Source organism: Helianthus annuus, chromosome 3 (assembly GCF_002127325.2).
Source record: "Helianthus annuus cultivar XRQ/B chromosome 3, HanXRQr2.0-SUNRISE, whole genome shotgun sequence".
In the NCBI taxonomy this organism is placed as follows: domain Eukaryota; kingdom Viridiplantae; phylum Streptophyta; class Magnoliopsida; order Asterales; family Asteraceae; genus Helianthus; species Helianthus annuus.
Window position 1 is genome coordinate 141,036,813 of NC_035435.2, and position 23,428 is coordinate 141,060,240.

The following is a 23,428-nucleotide window of genomic DNA, read 5'->3' on the forward strand; positions in this document are numbered from 1 at the left end:
GACATGAGTCACTTTTCCAAAATGGAACATAAAAAAATTGATATATTTGTCGCTTTATGAACTCGTGACACGACCTGATAAAAGCCTAAAATATTAGAGTGCAATTCAGACCTGGAAAAGATTAAGGGGTTGTTTGTTTACCTCTTAATGAGGCTCTTAATGTTCAGATCTCTTATTGGTTCAGCACTTAATGGTTCAGACTGTTTGTTTCACGAGCAGATGTCTGAATGGTTCAGACATTTGCCTCTGAATGGTTAAGCATTATACAGAGTCTGAATGGTTAAGATCTCTAATCTGAATTGGTCAGACATTTTCTTTTGAACGGTTAAGCATTATACCGGCTCTTAATGATTCAGACCTCTTACTGGTTTAGCACTTAATGGTTCAGATCTCTTACCGGTTCAACACTTAACCATTTAGATGTTGACAAACAACCCCTAAGCCATCATTTATTGCTATATTGTGTTTTTTTTTTAATTAAAACAACCATATTTCTTCTGTTGGTTGTGAAAATATAGTGTTCGCTAAATTTAACCAAAGAGGCAATGATTGTATGGAGTCGATCAAAGTTGTTTTTTTTCTTTTGAAGTTAAACAAAAAAATTGTATACATGTTGTACCTTTCTTTCATCATAGCATTCAAAACAAAAAGATTATTAACAAAACACTAAATCAAAGTTAAACCATCATGATGACTAATAGGTATGATCATCTAGGTCATATGGTTATGTTAAGATCAATACGAGGTTTCTTCGAATTTGTAAAAGGAAATGGTACGGTCATGTTGCACCGGGGACATTTAGGATTTCTACTAGATATAAGCACATAAAGCAAACAACTTGGGCATCCTGCAGCATAAGTTTCATCATCAACATGTGTGTCTATGAATGATTTCGACATTGAAATAGACCGTTTTTTGGTGTGTTCTTTTTCGGCTCTTTCGAGTGCAAATTTAACTTCACCAAGCGTGTAAGGTGGTGATGATGCCGACAATGATACAAGTTTAAGGTCTAAATTGGTATCGTCCAAGAGGTTTAGTGGAGGTTGGTTGAGGTCTTGAAGGTTAGAAACAGTTTGATCAATGGCTCGGTTTGTGTTTGTGGATGGACATCTTTGGAGATAATCTTTTTCCAACTACAAGGAAATTCAAGAGAAACAAATATGGTTAAGAAACAAATTGTAACATAAAAATGTGTCAAACAAATAGAAAACAAGAATATATAGTTATAAAGTTGTATTATAAGAATAGTATAGTATACCTTCAAGTCAGGAAGTTTTGATTGTTTGGAGGAATGATGACTGAGCAAATCACGAGTAATGAGGGACATGGTATTTTTGAGTAATATTAAAGCCATGGTGTTTGTTTATAAAGAGTACATATAATTTAATGGGAATTGAGAAAAGGTTTGGAGGGGGAGCACTAAATGTGAATTTTAATGAGAATTGATATGCATGGATGGTGGTTGAAGTGTGCATTAAATATGTTAGTTTAAGAAAGGTGGGTATATCAATAAAAAGCCATTGCATGTTTCAACATTTGTGCTAGAATGGTAAATGCTTAGACATGAATTTATTGGTTTAGTGTGTTAGATTTTTTTTTCTAACGGTTAATTTCTTTAATCTCCTGTTGTTTGTGGGACTTGAACTCAAGACCTTCCCATTTTCAACCTTGGTGTTTTTGAGGACTTTGCCTTAGACATGCTTTTAAAGATGTTGCCAAAGTCACATCTGACCCCTTATATGAAGTTTTTTTAATGTATACTAGCGGGATCCTACACTCCGTGGCGGGAATTCGATAAGCATCGATTCAGTTCAGTACCGACACTCATTATAGTAATCGGACAAGAAAACTCCGATGCCCAAAAGGGTATTAACGTGTGTTTTATATTGATCGAAAGCCATAAAAACAACTACCGATACCAATAGCAAAAACATTGCACCGATTATGATGGTATAGTACCGGTAGTGCAAAACTATCACATGCTACTATTATTTTTGGTCATGTCACAACTTTTTTTTTAATTTTCTTTTTCGGTTACTATAGTGAGTGCTGGTAACGTAACAAACCGAACTAATACCGTCCAAATTCCCGACTAAAGTTGTAAGGTTTGAATGTCTTACGGAATTAAATGCATACAACAACCAATGCAAAAGTCATTCATGACGTTCGTAACACTCATCTCGAACTCCTTATCTTTCTAACACGCATAAGTCATCACATGTTTTTCTTAAAATAGAAGGTTTAGACGACACCGTTTGATCCATAATAATGAGAACAAAAATGCTGATCCTTTGTGTTGCCTACATCTGCATGACGTCACATGATGCTCAAATAACTTTCCATGGTTTAGACCAATTTGTCATCATATGAAAATCTGGTGTGAAAACTACACTGTAATTTATAAACTTTTTTCTGTCTATCTTTCAAAGAAATATATAAAATGATCTGAAACTAATCGTACAATTTCTTAAAAACATATTCTACAGCAGAAAAATCAATGTCAAACCCAAAGCTCTGGCCACCATATTGAACATAAAGGTATGATTTAGAAGACAAAGGTGGTGGTAATAGTTGATGAACTTGTGGTAAATCCGCAACAGGTGGTTGCGAAACGTCTTCCCTCTTTTTAGAGTAATAAACATCAGCTACAAGCAACCAAACGAGATCTGAATCAATGGCCGAAAGTCCTCTAAGAGCATTCACAGACGCATCTCTAAGACCACCAACACCACTACACGCAATCCCTACAACCACCCCACTAACCTTCTTGACAACACTTTCAAAAGCGGAAGCACTGTTTTTGTTCCCGGATATCTCGGCTATCATCTCCAGCACCGCCACCTGGACTTTTAGATCCGAAATCTCAGCCCTTGGATCTTCTGAAGATGTTGAACTGGTTCGGTATGGAAGCTGTAAGACTCGTCTTTCTTTCAAATTCATTGGCTTTTTCTGAAACGGGGATGTGCTTAAAAGTTCCCATAAGTAGGGGCCGTCGGTGTGGAAACGACGAGAAAAGAAATCTCCCCCGCAGATTTGTACTGCTTTACTGATCACGCCAGCACATCGCCTAGTTGTCTGTGTATAATTATCCAAGTTAGTTTCTCATTTTATGAAGAGGTCGCAATTTCTCAAATGAGTTGAATTAGTTTATCTCTAACGGGTCAAATGTTACCCAATTCGGTGATCCCATTTCGACTTGTACCAAAATATTATCTCATTTTTACCTGAACCCATTTTAACCCGTTACCGAAAGCCCATGATCAGACCATTTTTCCATCCCCAAAAATGCAGGAACTTACCAATGGATTCCCGTTACGGATACAGGCAATCAGAAAGGGCCAAATTTTATTCATGGAAGGAAGTAACCGGTTTTCATCAGTTCCGTCATTTTCCGCATCAAGAGTATCTGCAAGATCATGATATGAATATGATTGGAAAGCTTGTGTAAGAATTTCCCTTGTTTTCGTCTCATGTTTATACGATTCTTCCACTTCAGCAAGTGCCATAATTCCATCCTGAAACAAACAAATATAAATAAACATAAACATGAAAACGTATTCGTTCAAATATTTACCTGAACAATTTCCAAGGCTACCAAACACGATGTTTGCTTCAATGAACTCAATAAAGGAGTGGCAGCAGTAATACATGAAATCGAAAGAGATCCAACGGTTCTTCGGTAACTCTTTGATTCTTTTAATTTAAAATATATAGCCTCTAATTGCTCCTTATGCTTATTAAAATCCGTTAAACGTTCACCACTTTCTTCAGGATTCGAGAGAACACCATTTGCAAAACACGAAAGTTCAGACTCAACTTGCTTATGGTATAACTCTGCTTGAGAAGGCAATGAACGAGCTTCAATCTTCGAAGCCTTTGCAATTTCCGCAACTGCCTAAGTGACATAAATAATAAAAAAATATAGCTCATTAAATGATTAAAACTAAGGTAGTTTCAAAAAGAATAAAATGTCATTTTCGTCCTTGAGGTTTGGTCAGTTTTACGACATTCGTTCAAAGGTTTGTTTTTTCGCATCTGGATCCAAAAGGTTTGAAATCTTGCCATTTTCATTCGGCTCGTTAACTCTATCCATTTTTCTTCGTTAAGTCAGGGGTATTTTTGTACGTAAAGTGAAAAAAAAAACTGGCTTCTAAGTGAATACTTGTGTACATTATGCTAAATGCTTGTACAGAAAGTGAAAAAGACCGAGTTGCCCTTTAAGTTGACAAAAAAGACGGAAATACCCCTGACTTAACGGAGAAAAATGAATGGAGTTAACGAGCCGGATGAAAATGGTAAGATTTCAAACCTTTTGGATCCAAATGCAAAAAAACAAACCTTTGGACGAAAGTCGCAAAAGTGGCCAAACATCAGGGACGAAAATGGCATTTTACTCTTTAAGAAAAGTAAAAAATACGGCACTTACCCTCAAGAAAGAAATGGTGAGCTCAGGGTGCTGATGCCTGCCAAGAATCTCAAGTTCTTGTGAAATAGAACGCATCTGCGCAAAATTATCTTGTTAAACATTGTTTAAAATGTTCGGTTTAAATAGTTCTAAACACAGAGTGAGTGGTGAATCATACAGGTTCTTCCATCAACGGTAATATTTTGTAGGCCACACCTATGTATGAAAGAATGGCAGCAAGAACACTTGGTACATGAGGATTAAGATCCAGATAGCGAAGTTGTCGACATATCGAATCGATTACGTAGTCTGAATTTTGCAAAACTAAGTGGCCAACCTGTAAAGCGCGTGTAAAGGTTTGTGAGAAATTAATATAGTTATAGATTCAGACGTTGAATTAATTCAAATTGAGGCTGTAAATTCACCGTTGGACAGCCAGATGTAGCTGAAATGACGTGTAAGACAGCATCTGCCGCGTGTCTAACTTGAAAATTTGAACATATAAGATTCTCGAGCAACACGTAAAGAGACGAATGAAGAAATCCACTTGATATAAAATCCCTCTTGAGACATAAATTAAATATTCCAATCCCGTCAATCATAACCTGTTTGAAATGATACAATTTCAGATTTAATGATTGTAAAAATTAGGGGTGAGCAGAAAACCAAAAAAACCGAACCGCACAAAAAGCCGAACCGAAATTTACCGTTCGGTTACGGATTTACATTTTATGAAAACCGAAAAAAACCGAACTGAACCGAATAACCTAAAAAATCATTTTTAATGTTTATTATATATTGATTTAGTAGTTATTAGTTTTATTCTCTTCAATGAAGTATTTATAATAAAAACATGAACATGTTTATTTATCTTTGAAATGATTTATCCATAGCCTACAAGAAATAACAAAATTTAACATCAAAATTAAATGATTCTCAAAGTATTTTAAAAGAGAATATCTTAATAGAAACTTTGGTAAACATAAAAATAGATTAGAAGTTAGGTTTATGTGAACGATATTAATTAAAAAGGTTAAAAATAGTAAACTTAAATGTAAATATTAAATCTTGGATTATACTTTTTATTTTTGAATCTTGCGTAATTTTGTTCCAAAAACCCAAAAAACTGAACCGAACCGAACCATGCACACCCCTAGTAAAAATAATGAATCATAATGAAGATGAAATGAGTGTGATTAATTACCTGATGCAGCATTGCATTATCGTGAAAAAAGTGCACCGTAACATCTCCAGATCCAACATCGGATTGATCTAATGGAAGATTCCAGACTTCAGGTGATAAATACTCATGTAAGATACTCCCGATGCAATCGATTAACTGAACTCTTATATCCTTATTTAAGGAAACAAGCCAGATAGATTTTGTGTTATGAAATCTTGTTTTCAAATTATCAATAGCTTGATCTGATAAACCAAATATCATCTCGTTTAACATGCATGCAGAAGTGCTAGCTTGTCGTACAAGCTTTCCTAAATTAGTCCTGTTATACCAACTCTGCCAGCTTTCTTTTGTGTATTCTTTGTGTCGGATATCGCCAATCAGTTTCCGCATGTAGCTCAATGGAATATCTTTAATAATCGATAAATTCCCGTCACTACGAGCACCTGCTAAAACTAAATTTTAGAATTTGAAAGAATAACAGGTAGGGCTGTAAACGAACCGAACGAAGTTCATTAAGGAATGAACATGTTCAAGAACGGTTCATGAACGCTTACCTAACGAGATTTTTGTTCATTAAGGAAATGAACATGTTCATGAACACTTACCGAACGTACATGAACGCAATCGAACACAAACAAATATTCATGAGCATAAATGAACACAAACGAACGTTATATATTCATTAAATTTATATAATCTGCATTTTTCATCAGAAAGGTTACAAAGAATCCACCAAAAATAAATAAATAGTTAACATAATTAACACAAAAATTAAGAAGTTTGTCAAGCTTTTACACAAACTGAAATTGAAATGATCAAATGAGGGATGTTGGCGGAAGCGTATAGTATAACTATGGTTTCAGATTTTAAAAACTAAAGCCAATAAAAATAAAAATATAACATAGAAAACCTTTAAATGAACGAACACAAATGAGCGAACATAAATGAACACATTACCAAACGGTCATGAACATAAACAAACGAACACGGTCTCCGTTCATGTTCGTTTGTTTAACTTATAGAATGAAATTTCTTGTTTGTGTTTGATCATTTATTAAACACACGAAGATAAATGAACTTCCCGGCCAAACGGTTTACGAACTGTTCGCTGAACGTTGGGTTCGTTTACAGCCCTAATAATATGCAAAGAATGTGAATCTAAAGAGTTTAGATAACCTGCAATAAGAGATAGGCTAACGAGCCTAATGATCCCCGCAAGTGCATTGTAAAGTTTCGGATTTCTAGAAGAAAACCAAGGTGGCATACGTGGAAGATCGTATTCATTTTGAACTTTGAAAGAATTTGGATTTTCGAAAGCGTTAGATTCAACAGCAGACTTTTTCTCATTTTCAAAGAAAGTTGTCACTTTCATTTCCGTTATAGAACGCAAGTACCCGACAGAAGCCGGCTTCTCTAAAAGCAGTTTGTCTAACGAACCAGGAAATACTGAATTCTGGCTCAAACAAAGGGTAAGAGTATCAAAGAATCGAGCCGCTGCCACCTGTATATCAGATAATAACCTATTAGTCAAAGTCAAAGGTCAAACTGTAGGTACACAGAAGCGAACGTACGGGAGAATGTAGAAGATGATCTCTAACAAGTTGGGGACCAGAATAGTAAATTAATACAAGTAACTTTTGAGAATGTGCAAGTGACTGTTCCCCTCCAACTACCACTTCTGGGAGCTTTTCAAACAGCCTGTTATGTCGTTTAAAATAATATATATCAGCAACGATAGAGCTTAGAATATAATATATAAATAATAATACCTGTTAAATATATCAGCAAAGTCACGTTCTATGTGATGATTCCCACTTGATAACAAACTTTCAAGAAACGTTTGGGCCGCTTCTGATACCTCTTCATCGTCATCAGAAACTAAAGCACATAAACATTCCTGAAATTTTGTAATTAACTTAAAATAAGCAAAAATGACGGTAAAAATATCAAAATAAATCTTTTAAAAAGCTAATTTATAACTTACTAGAAGCATAAGTCTGCTTCCTTTGAGTGTATGAATGCATGTTGACAAGAGTCCTTGTATAGCAGCCATGGTCCCCTGTCTCACCCTCTTTGCTGGATGTACACAAAGCTAAAAGAAATAAAAATATAAAATATTAACGACTTAGTAAAAAGCATGGTAACTGTAAAACTATCAAATAGTTGACCGCACGCACTTACATGTGGAAATACTGCTGACAAAATTTTATTTACATGAGAAGAAGCTGTTGCAATCCAATCGCTTGTACGGTCAACATGCAAAGACCGTTTAACCTCAGATTGTGGGGACTTTTGGGTTGACTCCGTTGCTAATGTTTCAACCTGATCTTGCTTTTTGCCAGGTAAGCGCCGGAGCTCCTCCAGAAACGATAACGGAGATTTCTCGGTATTTAAATTAACTTCACTGTCATCAAGACTGGATAAATTAGCCTCATCTTCGAAAACTATCATGAGAAACTCGGCCAAACCCCTAAGTGCTTGGTCCATAGCTTCCATACTTCCAGCAGCCCCACTAATCATTGTTTTTGACACGTGTAAAACTTTTCCGATTTGACTGATCACACCAGGTAGAAAGAAAGCTAGTTGATCCGCTGTACCAACCTGCAAGAAAATATACATGCGATGAGCAGGTAATCATTTTAAAAGCTACACAAAATACAAACTTACATTTGCCTATAACTTACTTTAGCGACAAGCACGCGAAGTGTCATGAAAGCTTCTACACGAAGACTAGAACTGCCTGAATGTCCGCGTGCTACCTCAACATCTGCAGCCTACGCAGAAAAAAATAATAATAATCAAATTTCTATAAAAGAATTTATCTTTATATAAGAAAAAAATAAAAATTTAAAAGTATACATACTTTTAGTAGAAGTGACAACCAGTGTCCAACAGTGACAGTTGCGGATTGAGATCTAAGGAATGCAATTAAGCATTCCTCGGAGTTTAGTTCATGTATTTGGGAAACAGTAAGGGATGATTTCGAATGTTTTTGGTCTAGAAGCATAGGCGGGCCGTTAATTTGGTTGCATGTGCAAGATGTGTCGGAGCATGGACATAAACCGTTAATCAGTGCCTTAAAACACCTGATAATTCCTTCCCGAATCTCCTCTGATGCCTCAGATGGAGATAGCAATGCCGCGTTAGTCAGTTTTTTCAGTAATACAACCATCTGCATATTTTGCAACAATAAGAAAAATACTGATTTTTCATCTTAATAATTAAAAAGAAATAGAAAACGAAAAGAAAAAACTTCCTGAAATACCTGATCCACTGATCCTACATGGCACTTCTTTAGAAGCTCCTCCAAACACTGAATCACTCCTTCTGCCACAGCATCACTTATTTTAGTAGGGGTTTCTTTATTATTCTCCTTTGGTGGAGATCTACAGTCCACTGCAGCTTCCAGCAGAAGCAGCAGGGGAAACAAAGTATAGCTACAAAGGTAACAGAAATTGCATTTCAGTTTTCAAAATTATTATTATATTTTGAATAGAAATGTAAATCCTAAGTTAGAACTAAAGAGAAATAAAATATCATATTAGTTGGTAAAAAGAACGTCTAAATTGCTTGTTTTCAACTCCTGAGTCGGTAGAAGCACATCGCCTGTCGCACCACGCCTCCGGCTAAATGGTGCAGTCAGTAAAAGCGCATCACCGGTCGCCTCAAGCCTCGGGCACACTTTTTTATAACTAAAGAAACAAGGAAAGTGTTCTAATAAGCTGAGTCTTCATCTAAAAGTCCACCACCTCTTTGAATTTCAACCAAATGATATGGCCTTTCTATTTGAACTTACTTTACTGATCTTTTAACCATATTCTCAATTTGCATTTTTATGTACAAAATTTGAAGGATTAAACCTCTCTAGGTACAAAATGCTTCTGTCTGATAGAGATGAATATGGAGATAAAATAGGTCACAGTTCTCTGTTGGCCTAATTGCCATTTGTGTGCACCTATAATGCACATGATTATAACATAAAGTGGACAATTACTAGGCTTATAAACACTTATAAGTTAACACCAATATAAGTGTTCTAAAATAACGAAAGTGCAGCTGATATCTGCATCGTTAAGAAACGCATATGCTAAAAGATGAGGTTCTATGCCACAAGATACAAATATCATCTTCTGATCATAACAGATGCAGAGAAACAGTGCCTCTACTCACTCCAATAATAACATGTTAAAAGTGTGAGACATTGCTCAAGTAAATTCAAAGGGCAATGAACAAATAACATGTTACAAGCTACATCTACATAATGATTCATCTCTAAATAAAGCAGAAAAACATCCAGCACTTATTAGGTCATCAGTTATGAATAAGAATTGCAAAATTGATACATACAGGTTTCCTAAAACAATTATAATATTGAGCCAGTTATATTGTAGAGATGAGTTATATGATGAAAGCAAAGCAGCATACTCGAAGAAGGGTTGAAGAGCATGAGGAGAAGAAGGAGTGATGAATTGAAGAAGATGAGAGAGTGCGGAGGTGGTGGCTTTGTTGTTAGGGTTTCTGAGAGCTTCTAGAAGTTGTAAGCAGTAGCCTTTTAATTCCGAAAATCCACTGCCTCTACCTTCTTCTGCCATCATCATCATCATCATCGACAACTGATTAGTAATTGTGCATTAGCTAGTTTGTTTGTTTCTGAATACGAAATTCAAAGGTTTTGTCTTCGTTTTTAAATCAAAAACCGGGTGGGTGGGAGGGGGGCGATGAAGGCGGAGGGGAATCAGAAGTCACGAAATTAGAGGGTGAAAATGGTGTAGTTTAGTTCCAGTTGATGAAGATTAAATTTCTTTAGGGGCTTTGCTAGAATTAACTAGATTGAACTTTCAGGGAATGGGAAGTTTTGGTAGAAGTTCGTTTATGTTGGTTCGATTAGCTTAACGAACAAACACAGTGAAAAAATTTCGTTCGGTTAGCTTAGCGAGCGAATACGAACACAGGTCTCGTTTGTTCGACTGTGTTCGTGAACGTTCGGTTACGTTTGTTTACATTCATTCGTGTTCGTTTGATTATGTTAAAAAAAATAATAAATAATAAACATTATATATCTAAACATATTGATGAAAAGTTGAAACTGTATTTTTTCTAAGTTAGTTAAAATTGGACATTCTAAGACATTTTTTGGGATAATTATGTCTAAGTTAGTTAAACTTGATTATCGTTTGGTGATTGTAGTAGATTTTTTGTGTTTTGATTCAAGTTAAATGTTCGTATACATTCGCTTTTATTTGCTTGCGTTCGTTTGTGTTCGAGATCAGTGTTCACGAACTGTTCGTGAACAACTGAATTTTCTTAACGAACGAACATGAGCAAAAAGTTATGTTCGATATGCGTTCATGAACAATTCGCGAACATGTTAATTTCCATAACGAACGAACACGAACACGAACATAGCCATGGTAGTGTTTGTGTTTGTTTGGTTCGTTTACAGCCCTACACTAGACAGATGAAGTTCATATTTCTATTCATCACATAATTTTTTTAATGGCAATGGTTACGTTATTGTTACTTCTAAACTACATCAATAATTATTAGGCTAAATTGCACTTTTTCCTCCTTTATGTTTCAATGTTTTGACAGGCGTTGTCCTTTAACTTTAAAAATTACACTGTATGCTGTTTATGTTTGCAATCATTAACGGGCGGTGTCCTTTCAGCTAAACCCAGTTAACTTTTTTATGTTAAAACCCCTCACGTGTAACTTTGTAAAACTCTTTAACAGCAGGGACCATATGTGCAATATTCAAATTCTCTTTTAAATCAAACTTGCATCCACTATCATTATCATCATTCGAATTCTGTTTATCATCCGAGAACATCATCATTATCATCATTCAAATTCTGTTTTGAATCAACATATCATCCATCCGAATTACATATCATCAAGATTCGAAACGCATATTTATCCGTTGAGCACCTATCACCACCGTAACCATCTTTTCGAATTCATCATCTTCATCGTCCAAACCATCTACACTCATCATCATCTTCACCGTTCATCCACCTCGACGAACTATGGTCACCATCCTTCATCTTCCATCACTGTTATACTGACAACCACCACATCGTCCATCAATCTCCATCTTCGTCACCGTCACCACCACTTTGAGCTTTCGTGTTCCGGTATTTTTAACACGGTTCATCGTTCACCATCGCACCTCCACCATCTTCTCCGTTCTCGAACTCATCACTCACTCTGTAGCTCGCCATACAACGCCGGAATTCGTTGGTATGAAACTCCGACCATCCCTACTTCCTCATCGATTCAGTGCACCCAGAAGGTAATTCATGCATGCTTTCTGTTCGGATTGTGATTGTGATCGTGAACTAAAGCCCTCTGCCAATTTGATATGGCAGAGGCTTAATCACATTAATTTTGTGAATGGTTAGATTAGGGTTCATTGTGCTGTGATTTGAGTAGTTTGATTTAAAACAGAATTTGGGTATTGCACATATGTTCCCTGTTGTTAAGGAGTTTTGCAAAGTTACACGTGAGGGGTTTTAACATTAAAAAGTTAACTGGGTTTAGCTGAAAGGACACCGCTCATTAATGATTGTAAACATAAAGGGCATACAGTGAAATTTTTAGAGTTAAAGGACAGCGTCTGTCGAAACATTGAAACATAAAGGATGAAAAGTGCAATTTAGCCTAAATATTATTTATATCTCATATCATGATCTGAACCCTGGTCGTTTCTCCAAGAGGCAAAAGCCTCTACCAACCAATCAAAGCTCGAAAGACAATTTTTGGTTGTCATAGAATTTGTTTAAGATAAATATAAATTGTTCGATAAATGATATACTCTCTCTTCCTCTCTCTCGCTCTCTCTCTCTCTATATATATATATATACTATGTTAATAAACGAACGTAATGGATAGTAGAAGTCGTTAGCTACGTGGCTGGTTGTGCTTTCTCGGTGACATGTGCGGATGACACGTTTGTTTGGAGGTTTGCATCTAAACATGTGTTCTCTTGCTTTTCTAGTAGGTTTCCTTTTTGTGGGGTTTCTCATCCACTAAATTTAATGTTGTTTCTTTCTCTCACTTCACCTACCTTTTTTGTGTCGGTTTCTTTTGTCTTACCTCTAACCGAATGGAATCCTGTAGTGGTGGTGGATGGTGGCAGATCTGTGTAGGCCTATTACGACATTGTGTATTCACGCCGCTTCTTTCTTTCTGTCGATCTATCTCTTCGGTTAGGGTTTCCCATTTGACACCGGCCGATAAAATGGTGATCGGGAAAGGGTGTAGGTTGCGGCTGAGGTGATCGGACGACAATTATTGTTCTCCGATTGTCCTTGCCTCACTTCACTCTTCTTTTCCATGTGGCCCTTTTTGCTTGATTAGAGTTTTTGAAGGGCTATAATGAGTTAAAAGAACTGAGTAAACTCTACTGGAAAGCTTACTTTGGCTGTAAGACCCTCGCTATTATTTTATGGTTTTCGTATAGATTACGAAAATAAACATGTAATTATAATTACATATACAATGAAAATACATGTTAATTTAAACTTTTCTAAAATTTAAAACGTTACATCATGATTGGTAAAAATTCGTCGTTTAAAAATTACGACAAAACTATGTGCGGAAGCTTGTAACTGAATCGTGTTCGGTTCTTCGTTGAGCTTGATCTTCATCTGGGAAGTCTTGGCATACACCTAATGATCAAAACCAACTTAAAAGTTAGTTTTGATGGCTTATAAACAAGTTTAAACAAGTCCGAAATACAAAATAAGCAAAACAACAAAATTTGCCAGTTCTGAAGTCTGTCGCGGGCCACGACAAATATAACCTTAGCTTTCGCGGGCCTCCACAGGCCGTGGCGGGGCGCGACAAACAACCCTTTCTCCGTCGCGGGCCGCGACGGCCACTTTTCGACAGAATGTTTGTTTTGTTGAGCTGCACTTGCCCAACTCAATTTTTTAACCAAAATTTAAACTTTAAAGTCTCATAACTTTAGTTCTACATATCCGTTTTACGTAATTCTTTTTTTTACGTGTCCGTAATTTAAATACGGTCCCGTTTACCATCATAATTCACATCAAAAGCTGAATTATAAGCAAAAAGGCTTATAAATTCTTCATGCCATTATTCGACCCGTTTCAATTATCTACATATTACTTGTTTATCAGAAATGATTGATTTTAATCCCTTTTTACCCATCCCCGGGCTTGTCAACATTAGTGTTTTGCTTCCATTACATGGTTCGCACATGCATCTACATTCACCGGTTCATTTTGTAACTTTCTTACACTAAAACCAACATTTAACTTCTTAATTTATTTTGACCCGCTTAGAGGACCTTTAAGCATTTAAGCATCAAACTTGTTCTTTTCTTTTCACACTTCACATTCCCATATTAATTAACTACTTATCTTCCACCACAACTATTTTTGTGGTGGATTTAACATAAGAAACCCAAAATCCCAAATTTTACCCTTCGGTTAGTCATTTACGCAAATGACCCATTTTTAGGCATTCAACCCACGAATGTTTATGCCTATAACTTTTATACGTATCTAAGGACTTTAAAATCAATATACAAATTCCTAAACAACCCATGAGGGTAGTTTGCCCAATTTACCCATCAAGGGCGCTTTGGTCAACTTAGTCCCCCATTTTATGACGAATGACTTTTGCTAGTTATTTGACCAAAATTGTACGTTTAACTATAATCATATTTATACGTACCTGGCTCGGGTCAACGTATTGACCCATTTTAGTACCTTGTCTCATAATTGCTAATCCATAGTATCTTTAGTTCGTAAGTCGTCTTATCCTGTGAGCGTATGACTCAACAAACGCATATTAGTCGTTAATTGTCAAATGGTATCGACATTACCATTTGACCCGTTTGGTCTAAACGGCCAAATATTTTGTGCTTATAATCTAATGGTATTTATTTACCATTTCATTAAGTATCTCATTTCGGATATTTCCTTTTTACCAATTTGTTCAGGTTTCGCAAATCCGTTTCTTACGCATTTACCCATCATGGCTTACGCCATTGGTGTCGTTTTAAATTTTTACTTTGATTCATTTATTCTTGACTAAATCACCGTTCTACACTTTTTATTCGTTTAGGCTTACTTATAAGTAGCCGTTCAAAAACTCATTTTTACAATTAACCTTTTCATGGTTAAATTTACCGTTTTACCTCTTTTTACCATTAAACATGGTTTTTATCATTTATATTAGTTCCGACCCGTATTATTCCGTGTCGGAAACCAAATCTAGAATACTATCTTTATCGTATTTGCAACTTATAGAATAACCAAATATACTACAAAAAGGTGTAAGTTTCACTTACCTTGCATCCGGTTATGCTCTTTTCCGTGTACTCGATCTGTTTGACCCGTTTCTTTCCCAAGCCTCCATCTAGCTTGTCAAGAGTCAAACTATCATCATAATTCATAAGACGGTTAGATTAGTCATTATCACATACGACTATTCCATCTTACGAATTCTTTTCGAAACTACTATTCGACTTCATCATTGGTTAATTTGACTTATAAAAGTCATTTACCCTTAATCATACAAAATGCAAATTTGCGTTCAATAATGTAACACCCCGTGTTTTAGAATGTCAAAGTCAAAGTCCAAGTCAACTTTGACTTCTTTGACTGTAATTAGTCGATTTTGTGTTTTATTATGTGGAGTAAGTGTTGTCTAAATGAAATGACTGAATGTTTAATCAATGCAACCGATTTTGTGTTTTATTATGTGTGTGTGCCTTATGTGTTACTTGTGCATGTTTACTTTATGTTTTGTGTGGTATTCAATCGAATCAATCGAAACTCGAACCGAAACTCGAAAAGCAATCAAACTCAATCGAAACCGACATCGAAACGTGACTTATAGATGATTGTATGTTAGATATAGTAGTTGGGACTGAAAGTAATTTGACTAGGAACTCTATCGTATTCGTACCATCGTCCAATCGAAATCGAAATATCGACGCGAAACATTCGAAAAAGGTTGCTGATCGAACAGGAAGCATCCTGATCGAACAGGCCAGCCGATCGGCTAGCACTTCCTGGCCGATCGAGCAGGCCAGTCGATCGGAGATCCTGGCCGATCGGTTGACACTTTCCTCTTTGGTAGGCCTATAAATAGCCCTGTCATTGTCACTCTTTCTACTTTTGGAAAGCTCTGACCGAACCAGCCTTGTTCTTCACCTTTTCTCAGATTTCTCGCAACTCCGGTAAGTTTTCACTCTAATTCTTGTACGTTTTTTATCATTACATGATTCTACACCTTTCTATCTTTCAAAACTTGATTTCTAACCGTGAAATCACCAAGATCTAAGTGTTCTTGGGTGATGTCATCATGGTGTTCTTGAAGAACATCATGCTTTGGCCTCATTCAACCATGAATAGCTTAGATCTGATCGATTTCCACACGAACAACTAGGATTTTGCAAGAATCTTAACATTTCATGGAAAGATTTCCAACTTTTCTTCAACATTTTACACTCAAACCTTAAAACCGATAGAAACGGAGCTCGAACCAACTAACTAATCATTCTAACGGTTAAAAGGTTCAAGATTCGGTTACTATCTACAAGGTTCACCGATTTCGGGTTAAACATCAAACTACCGTTCCGAACAGTTCACCGGCCGGACTTGGGTGATTCCTGTCCGAACCGGTGAGGCAAGTAAGGACCCACGTTTTATGGTTTAACTCGATGTCAGAATACCTTAAAATCATGACAAATAATTAAACAGCCAAGTGTTAGACGAAAGGCCGACCAGGTCAGAATTGCTGGCCGAACGGCTAGGCTGTTCGAACGAACAGCCCAGCCGATCGAACATACCAGCCGATCGGCCGGGCCAGCCGATCGGCTAGCACATGGTTCCACCCTTTTCAAATCTCATGAAGTATGCTATTGACGAAGTGATGTGCGATTGAATACGCTACTCGATTGGTAAACATTACTCTTCGGATCATGAGATACTATGCTTCAACACTTAATCGATTTTGCAACTCGTTCGTAGTATGGAATGCCAACCGATCGAACAGGCTGTTCGATCGAGTGACATTCTGCTGAGAACCACTTCTGAAGTTCCTAACCGATCGGTTAAGCCGGCCGATCGAACAGACCGTTCGATCGATCGACCTAAAAGGTAAGAACACTTCAGTGTTCCCAAATACTACAACAAAAACTTCAAAAGTTCAAACCATCATACACAAACACATCAGAGGAAGAAACAATCCACTCGAATGGTCCAGACGATCGAGCCTACCGGCCGATCGAACGGGATTATTCAAACGGACTTTCAAGCCGAACGAACAGCCCGTTCGATCGAACCTGCTGTTCGATCGACCAGGCTATTCGATCCATTTACACTTGTTTGCATTTCCGCGTTACTCATCGTTATGCTATCGAACTATTCAGGCTAACCCTACTCTTTCAGCACTCCCTTCAATCCATAACCAATCACTGTGAGTATACTCGAACCCTTTTTGCTTTAGCACTTTTGGGTGTTACATACGTTACTTATCAAAATCACAGTCGAACACACCATTCAAACTATTTGAACGCTAACCGATTGCATGTATTACGTGACTAAATGTATGCTTGTTGTTATGTTTACACGTGGAATGCTGTCTACCTGCCTTAGCAACGTAGTACTATAGTTTGGACTCAGCACCCGTTCACACAGGGGTTGTTAAGGACAATTACTTGCATGGATTACGGTGGTAATCATGTATTGCGAACTGTCTCGGACAGTCAACCCGCAGTCGTTGGTATCGATAGGTCCATGTCAATAATTAACATGCATCATTTCCCTCTGTGTACGTGCTGGTTATGCGTAAACTATTCGAACTCTATATGCTATTATCAAACTTGTATGCTCACCTTTACATTTTATGTATTGACTTATTTTAACGTATGTGATAGGTATTTAGGATATCTGCTTGCTAGGGAAGTGAAGCTAGAATAAGTCTCTAGAGGCCCCCAACAAATAGCTGTCTGTCAAGAACAAGCTGCTAGTGCATAGTTGTTTGTAGATCTTGTCAGTCTGGGTCTTTAGGGGCATTGAACAACATTTATGTTTAATTTGAATCTGAGTTGTCGGAACAGGATTATTTGTTTGGATGTTATCTGTAATAACTTATTATTTATTCGGGATACGGTATGGGACGTATCATTTTAAACTGAATTTGTATTAATAGTTGTTGTGGAAACTTCTGGACAATCTGTTTCGCTCAGTGCCGCGCCCCGATGATTCCGCCATCGGTTGGGGTGTGACAGATTGGTATCAGAGCCATAACTATAGGGAATTAGGTAAGACACGACCTAGTCCGGGTCACTGTCGTAGAGACCTAGACTATAGTTAGGAATCATCAGACCAAGTTTATGTGCTTTATTCTGCAATTCTTTGCTATCACTGCACTCGAATTTTCAATAAAAGTTAAGCACTTTGGTCAGGAATAGGTGTGAAAACCGCAAACTCCCGACTAAATTGCCTGACTTATGATGATTTTATCCATTTACTCATGCTCATCCTGATATTTTCAACAACATACGAGGAGAATTATACCAAATCAGGAGTGAAATCCCCATTTTGATGAAAATTCTCCTTAGATTTTCTAAAAACAAGGAAGAAATTGCTAAGCCAGGGGTGAGACCCTAACCTTGGCAATTTATTCCGGACATGCTTCCTCTCACCAAAGCTTCGACGAATTCTGCCCTCCTCATGAACACCAAAAGCTGGAGGACGAGTTTTGGACCATCAAGCAGAAGGATGGAGACAACGCTGCTCTAACTGCTCGTTTCAAGCAGCTTAGCATCATATGTCCCGATCAGGTCAAAACCCGAGATCAAACCATCAAGAAGTACATTCGAGCCCTGCCCGACTGTGTAGCCGACTTTGTTTACACCACCAAGCCAGCAATGATTGAAGAGACTTACCTACTCGCCGCTGAGATCAATGACAAGCGAGTGAAGTCTGGTTTTTGGGATAAGCAAACCAAGTCTCTGCACCAAGCCACCGCAGCACCCACCGACTCATCTGCTCAATCCTCCAAGTCATCAAGAAGAAAGAAGAAGAACAACAACAACAGCTCCAGCAACAAGACCTGTGCTGCCACAACAACTGCTACTCCTCTACAAGCTGTACCAGCTCAGCAGCAACAACACCACCGCTCAGCTCCAGTGATCAATGCACCGCCAGCGAAGCGTGCATACTCATGCCCTCACCCACTCTGCCCGACATGCTCGTATCATCATCCAGTGGGTCTAGCCTGTCGTTTTTGCGCTCACTGCAACCTTTACGGTCATTTCACTGCGAACTGTCGTTTTGGTCCCCGTCAAGCCCCAGTTCAAGCTACTGTCAATCAAGCTCTACTCCCCGCCCCTCAAGGCCAACAAGCAGCTCAAGCACCTGCAGTCAATGCTCGAGTTTGCTTTGCATGTGGTGATCCTAACCACTTCGCAAACAGGTGCCCGAACAGGGTGGTTAAGCAAGAACCCCAGCAGCCCCAGCAGCAACAACAGCAGCCTCAGCAACAGCAGCAAGCAGCCCACACCCGAACCTTCAACATCAATGCCCGTGAGGCTCAGGCAGATAACAACGTGGTTAATGGTACGTTCCTTGTGAATGGTATTTATGCATCATGTTTGTTTGATACTGGAGCCGATAACTGCTTTGTGTCGTTTGAATTCGAGAAGCTCCTTAGTCGTAAGCGCTCTTATCTGTCCTCGTCATTCGAAGTCGAAGTCGCTACTGGAAGAACTGTCGCAGTTAACTCTGTTCTTCGTGATTGCACTCTCGAGCTCAACAATCACGTCTTTCCAATCGATCTTATTCCGATGCAACTCGGAAGTTTTGATATCATAGTAGGCATGGACTTTCTTCGTGAAAACCATGCTGAAGTTGTGTGCTATGAAAATATGATTCGATTCTCGCTAGCAAATGGTGATCTTCTATGTGTATATGGCGAAACAGCGTCGAAAGGTCTCAAGCTCATGTCGTGCGTTCAAGCCAGCAAGTATCTCCGCAAGGAATACCGAGCCTTCTTGGCCAACATTGTAGTAGCGGAGAAGGGAAAGAAAAAGAAAGTTGAAGTCAAAGATGTTCCAGTGGTCCGTGAGTTTCCTCAGGTGTTCCCTGACGATCTCCCTGGACTACCGCCAAGTCGTGATATCGACTTTCGTATTGACCTCATTCCTGGAGCTAACCCCGTTGCCAAAGCTTCGTATCGACTCGCTCCATCCGAAATGCGGGAACTCTCGAACCAACTCCAGGAATTACTCGAAAAAGGCTTTATTCGCCCAAGCACCTCTCCCTGGGGCACGCCAGTCCTTTTCGTCAAAAAGAAGGACGGGTCGTTCCGGATGTGCATCGATTATATGGAATTGAATAAGCTAACCATTAAGAATCGATACCCTTTGCCTCGAATCGACGATTTATTTGATCAGCTGCAAGGTGCCAAGTGTTTCTCGAAGATCGATCTACGTTCAGGCTATCATCAATTGCGAATCCAAGAGGAAGACATCCCCAAAACCGCTTTTCGAACCCGTTATGGCCACTACGAATTCGTTGTTATGCCTTTTGGTTTAACTAATGCACCAGCGGTCTTTATGGATCTAATGAATCGCGTGTGTAAGCCTTCCTAGACCGTTTCGTCATCGTGTTCGTTGACGATGTCTTGATCTATTCCAAATCAAAAGCCGAACACGTGCAACATCTACGTTTGGTTCTCGAGTTACTTTAGGGGAACCAACTCTACGCCAAGTTCTCCAAGTGTGAATTCTGGTTAGAGGAAGTTCAGTTTCTGGGTCACATCGTGAATAGTCAGGGAATACACGTCGATCCCACGAAGATTGAAGCCGTCAAAAGTTGGATTACGCCTAAGAACCCGTCTGAAGTTCGTTCTTTTCTCGGACTAGCGGGCTATTATCGACGATTTATTGAAGGATTCTCCAAAATCGCTGTGCCGCTTACCGCTCTTACTCATAAAGACAAGCCTTTTGTGTGGGGAACCGCACAAGAATCTGCCTTTCAAACCCTCAAGCATATGCTGTGCAACGCTCCGATTCTTACGCTGCCCGACGGGAGCAACGACTTCATTGTCTACTGTGATGCTTCCAACCTTGGTCTTGGTTGTGTCCTCATGCAGCGAGACAAGGTTATAGCTTACACATCTCGACAGCTCAAGATCCACGAGAAGAACTATACAACCCATGATCTCGAGCTAGGCGCGGTTGTCTTTGCATTAAAGATTTGGCGACACTACCTGTATGGCACTAAGTGTACAATCTACACTGATCACAGGAGTTTACAACATATCTTCAATCAAAGGGAACTTAATATGCGTCAACGCCGATGGGTAGAACTCCTCAACGATTACGACTGTGAGATTCGTTATCACCCAGGCAAGGCGAATGTTGTTGCCGACGCGCTCAGCAGAAAGAGTTACGTGCTCAGTATCCGAAACGTTCAAGCCCAGCACAACCTCGAAGCCCTTATTCGCGAAGCACAACATGCTTGCTTTAACGAGCTTACATTGAAGAGAGAGAGGATCTACCACAATGGAGCTCAGTTAGTAAGCAAGTCAGATGGGATATTCTATTATCTGGACCGAATTTGGATCCCTAAGCGGACCGATTTGCGAAAGATTATCATGAATGAAGCCCACAAATCTCGATACTCCATTCATCCCGGTGCTGACAAGATGTACCAGGGTCTTCGTTATAAGTACTGGTGGCCGGGCATGAAAAGGGATATCGCTCTCTACGTTGGAAGTTGCTTAACTTGCGCAAGAGTCAAGGCTGAACATCAAAGACCTTCTGGCTTACTCGAACAACCGCCGATACCTATATGGAAGTGGGAGAGTATAGCTATGGATTTCATAACGAAACTCCCGCCCACGCCATCAGGTCACGACAGTATTTGGGTTATAGTTGATCGTCTAACAAAATCAGCCCACTTTTTGCCAATACGAGAAGACTACAAGGTGGAACGACTAGCCCAAATCTACACCGACGAGATCATTTGTAATCATGGTACGCCTCGCGACATCATCTCTGACCGTGATGCTCGGTTTACTTCTCGGTTGTGGGAAACGTTTCAAGTGGCTCTTGGTACGTCGCTTAAACTGAGTACTGCATTCCATCCACAAACCGACGGACAGACTGAAAGAACGATCCATACTCTTGAAGACATGCTCCGAGCGTGTGTCATAGATTTTGGTAGTAGTTGGAACAAACACCTGCCAGTAGTCGAATTCTCGTATAATAACAGCTATCATGCCAGCATTCAGATGGCACCCTTCGAGGCCTTATATGGTAGGAGATGTCGATCGCCTATTGTGTGGCACGAGATCGGTCATTCGCAACTAACCGGTCCCGAGATTCTACAAGAAACGACTGACAAAATCCTACAGATTCGAGACAACTTGGTAAAAGCTCGAAGTAGACAGAAAAGTTACGCCGATAGAAGACGCAAGCCCCTTGAATTTGACGTTGGCGACTACGTACTCCTAAAGGTATCCCCTTGGAAGGGTGTAGTCAGATTCGGCAAGAAAGGGAAACTAGCGCCTCGATATGTTGGACCTTTTAAGATTCTGGAAAGGATCGGAAAAGTCGCCTATAGACTCGAACTACCAGAGGAACTCAGTAACGTCCACCCGACTTTCCATGTGTCTAACCTCCGAAAATGCCTTGCTGATCATGATCTAATCGTACCACTCGACGATCTTCAGGTCAACAAAACCTTACACTTCGTGGAAAAGCCTGTCGAAATCATGGATCGCCAAACCAAGCAACTCAGGCGCTCACGCATCCCTATCGTGAAAGTCCGATGGGAAGGCAAGCGAGGGGCGGAGTTCACTTGGGAACTCGAAAGCGACATGAAGGCCAAGTACCCGCAGTTGTTTAAATAGATCTGAAGCATCAAATAGGTAAAATGACTCGCGGTGATGTGCAGCTTCGAGCCTAATTTCGGGACGAAATTCCCTAAACAAGAGGAGGCTGTAACACCCCGTGCTTTAGAATGTCAAAGTCAAAGTCAAAGTCCAAGTCAACTTTGACTTTTTTGACTGTAATTAGTCGATTTTGTGTTTTATTATGTGGAGTAAGTGTTGTCTAAATGAAATGATCGAATGTTTAATCAATGCAACCGATTTACGACTGTGAATGATAGGAAGTAACAATGTGATAAAGTTAATCTATCAATAATCAAGTTAATCAATCAAGTAATCGAACTCGAGGCTCGAACTATGCGAGACTAGTGAGGTAATACTTACGTGTGTGTGTGCCTTATGTGTTACATGTGCATGTTTACTTTATGTTTTGTGTGGTATTCAATCGAATCAATCGAAACTCGAACCGAAACTCGAAAAGCAATCAAACTCAATCGAAACCGACATCGAAACGTGACTTATAGATGATTGTATGTTAGATATAGTAGTTGGGACTGAAAGTAATTTGACTAGGAACTCTATCGTGTTCGTACCATCGTCCAATCGAAATCGAAATATCGAAAACCGTCGCGAAACATTCGAAAAGGGTTGCTGATCGAACTGGAAGCATCCTGATCGAACAGGCCAGCCGATCGGCTAGCACTTCCTAGCCGATCGAGTAGGCCATTCGGTCGGAGATCCTGGCCGATCGGTTGACACTTTCCTCTTTGGGAGACCTATAAATAGCCCTGTCATTGTCACTCTTTCTACTTTTGGAAAGCTCTGACCGAACCAGCCTTGTTCTTCACCTTTTCTCAGATTTCTCGCAACTCCGGTAAGTTTTCACTCTAATTCTTGTACGTTTTTTATCATTACATGATTTTACACCTTTCTATCTTTCAAAACTTGATTTCTAA

General features: G+C 38.9%; 2 protein-coding genes across 3 annotated transcripts; both read right to left on the reverse strand.

The window, feature by feature from the left end:
* Positions 1-621: 621 nt before the first annotated feature.
* Positions 622-1,354, reverse strand: LOC110932124. The gene is made up of 2 exons (XM_022175482.2): positions 1,259-1,354; positions 622-1,133 (listed from the first exon to the last, which is right to left on the reverse strand). Exons 1-2 carry the CDS (start codon positions 1,352-1,354, stop codon positions 717-719), a joined length of 513 nt encoding a protein of 170 aa, XP_022031174.1. The 3' UTR covers positions 622-716.
* A 1,011-nt stretch (positions 1,355-2,365) lies between these two features.
* LOC110929817 lies at positions 2,366-10,342 on the reverse strand. 2 transcript variants are annotated; one of them, XM_022173007.2, is made up of 16 exons: positions 10,014-10,342; positions 8,854-9,025; positions 8,452-8,760; positions 8,273-8,362; positions 7,770-8,189; positions 7,573-7,680; positions 7,358-7,485; positions 7,160-7,286; positions 6,765-7,089; positions 5,610-6,031; positions 4,831-5,010; positions 4,584-4,742; positions 4,427-4,501; positions 3,575-3,895; positions 3,300-3,515; positions 2,366-3,075 (listed from the first exon to the last, which is right to left on the reverse strand). In XM_022173007.2, exons 1-16 carry the CDS (start codon positions 10,193-10,195, stop codon positions 2,452-2,454), a joined length of 3,858 nt encoding a protein of 1,285 aa, XP_022028699.1. In that variant the 5' UTR covers positions 10,196-10,342; the 3' UTR covers positions 2,366-2,451. The 2 variants fall into 2 exon arrangements, with proteins under 2 accessions (XP_022028699.1, XP_022028698.1); XM_022173006.2 differs by having other exon boundaries at positions 5,610-6,034.
* Positions 10,343-23,428: the final 13,086 nt, after the last annotated feature.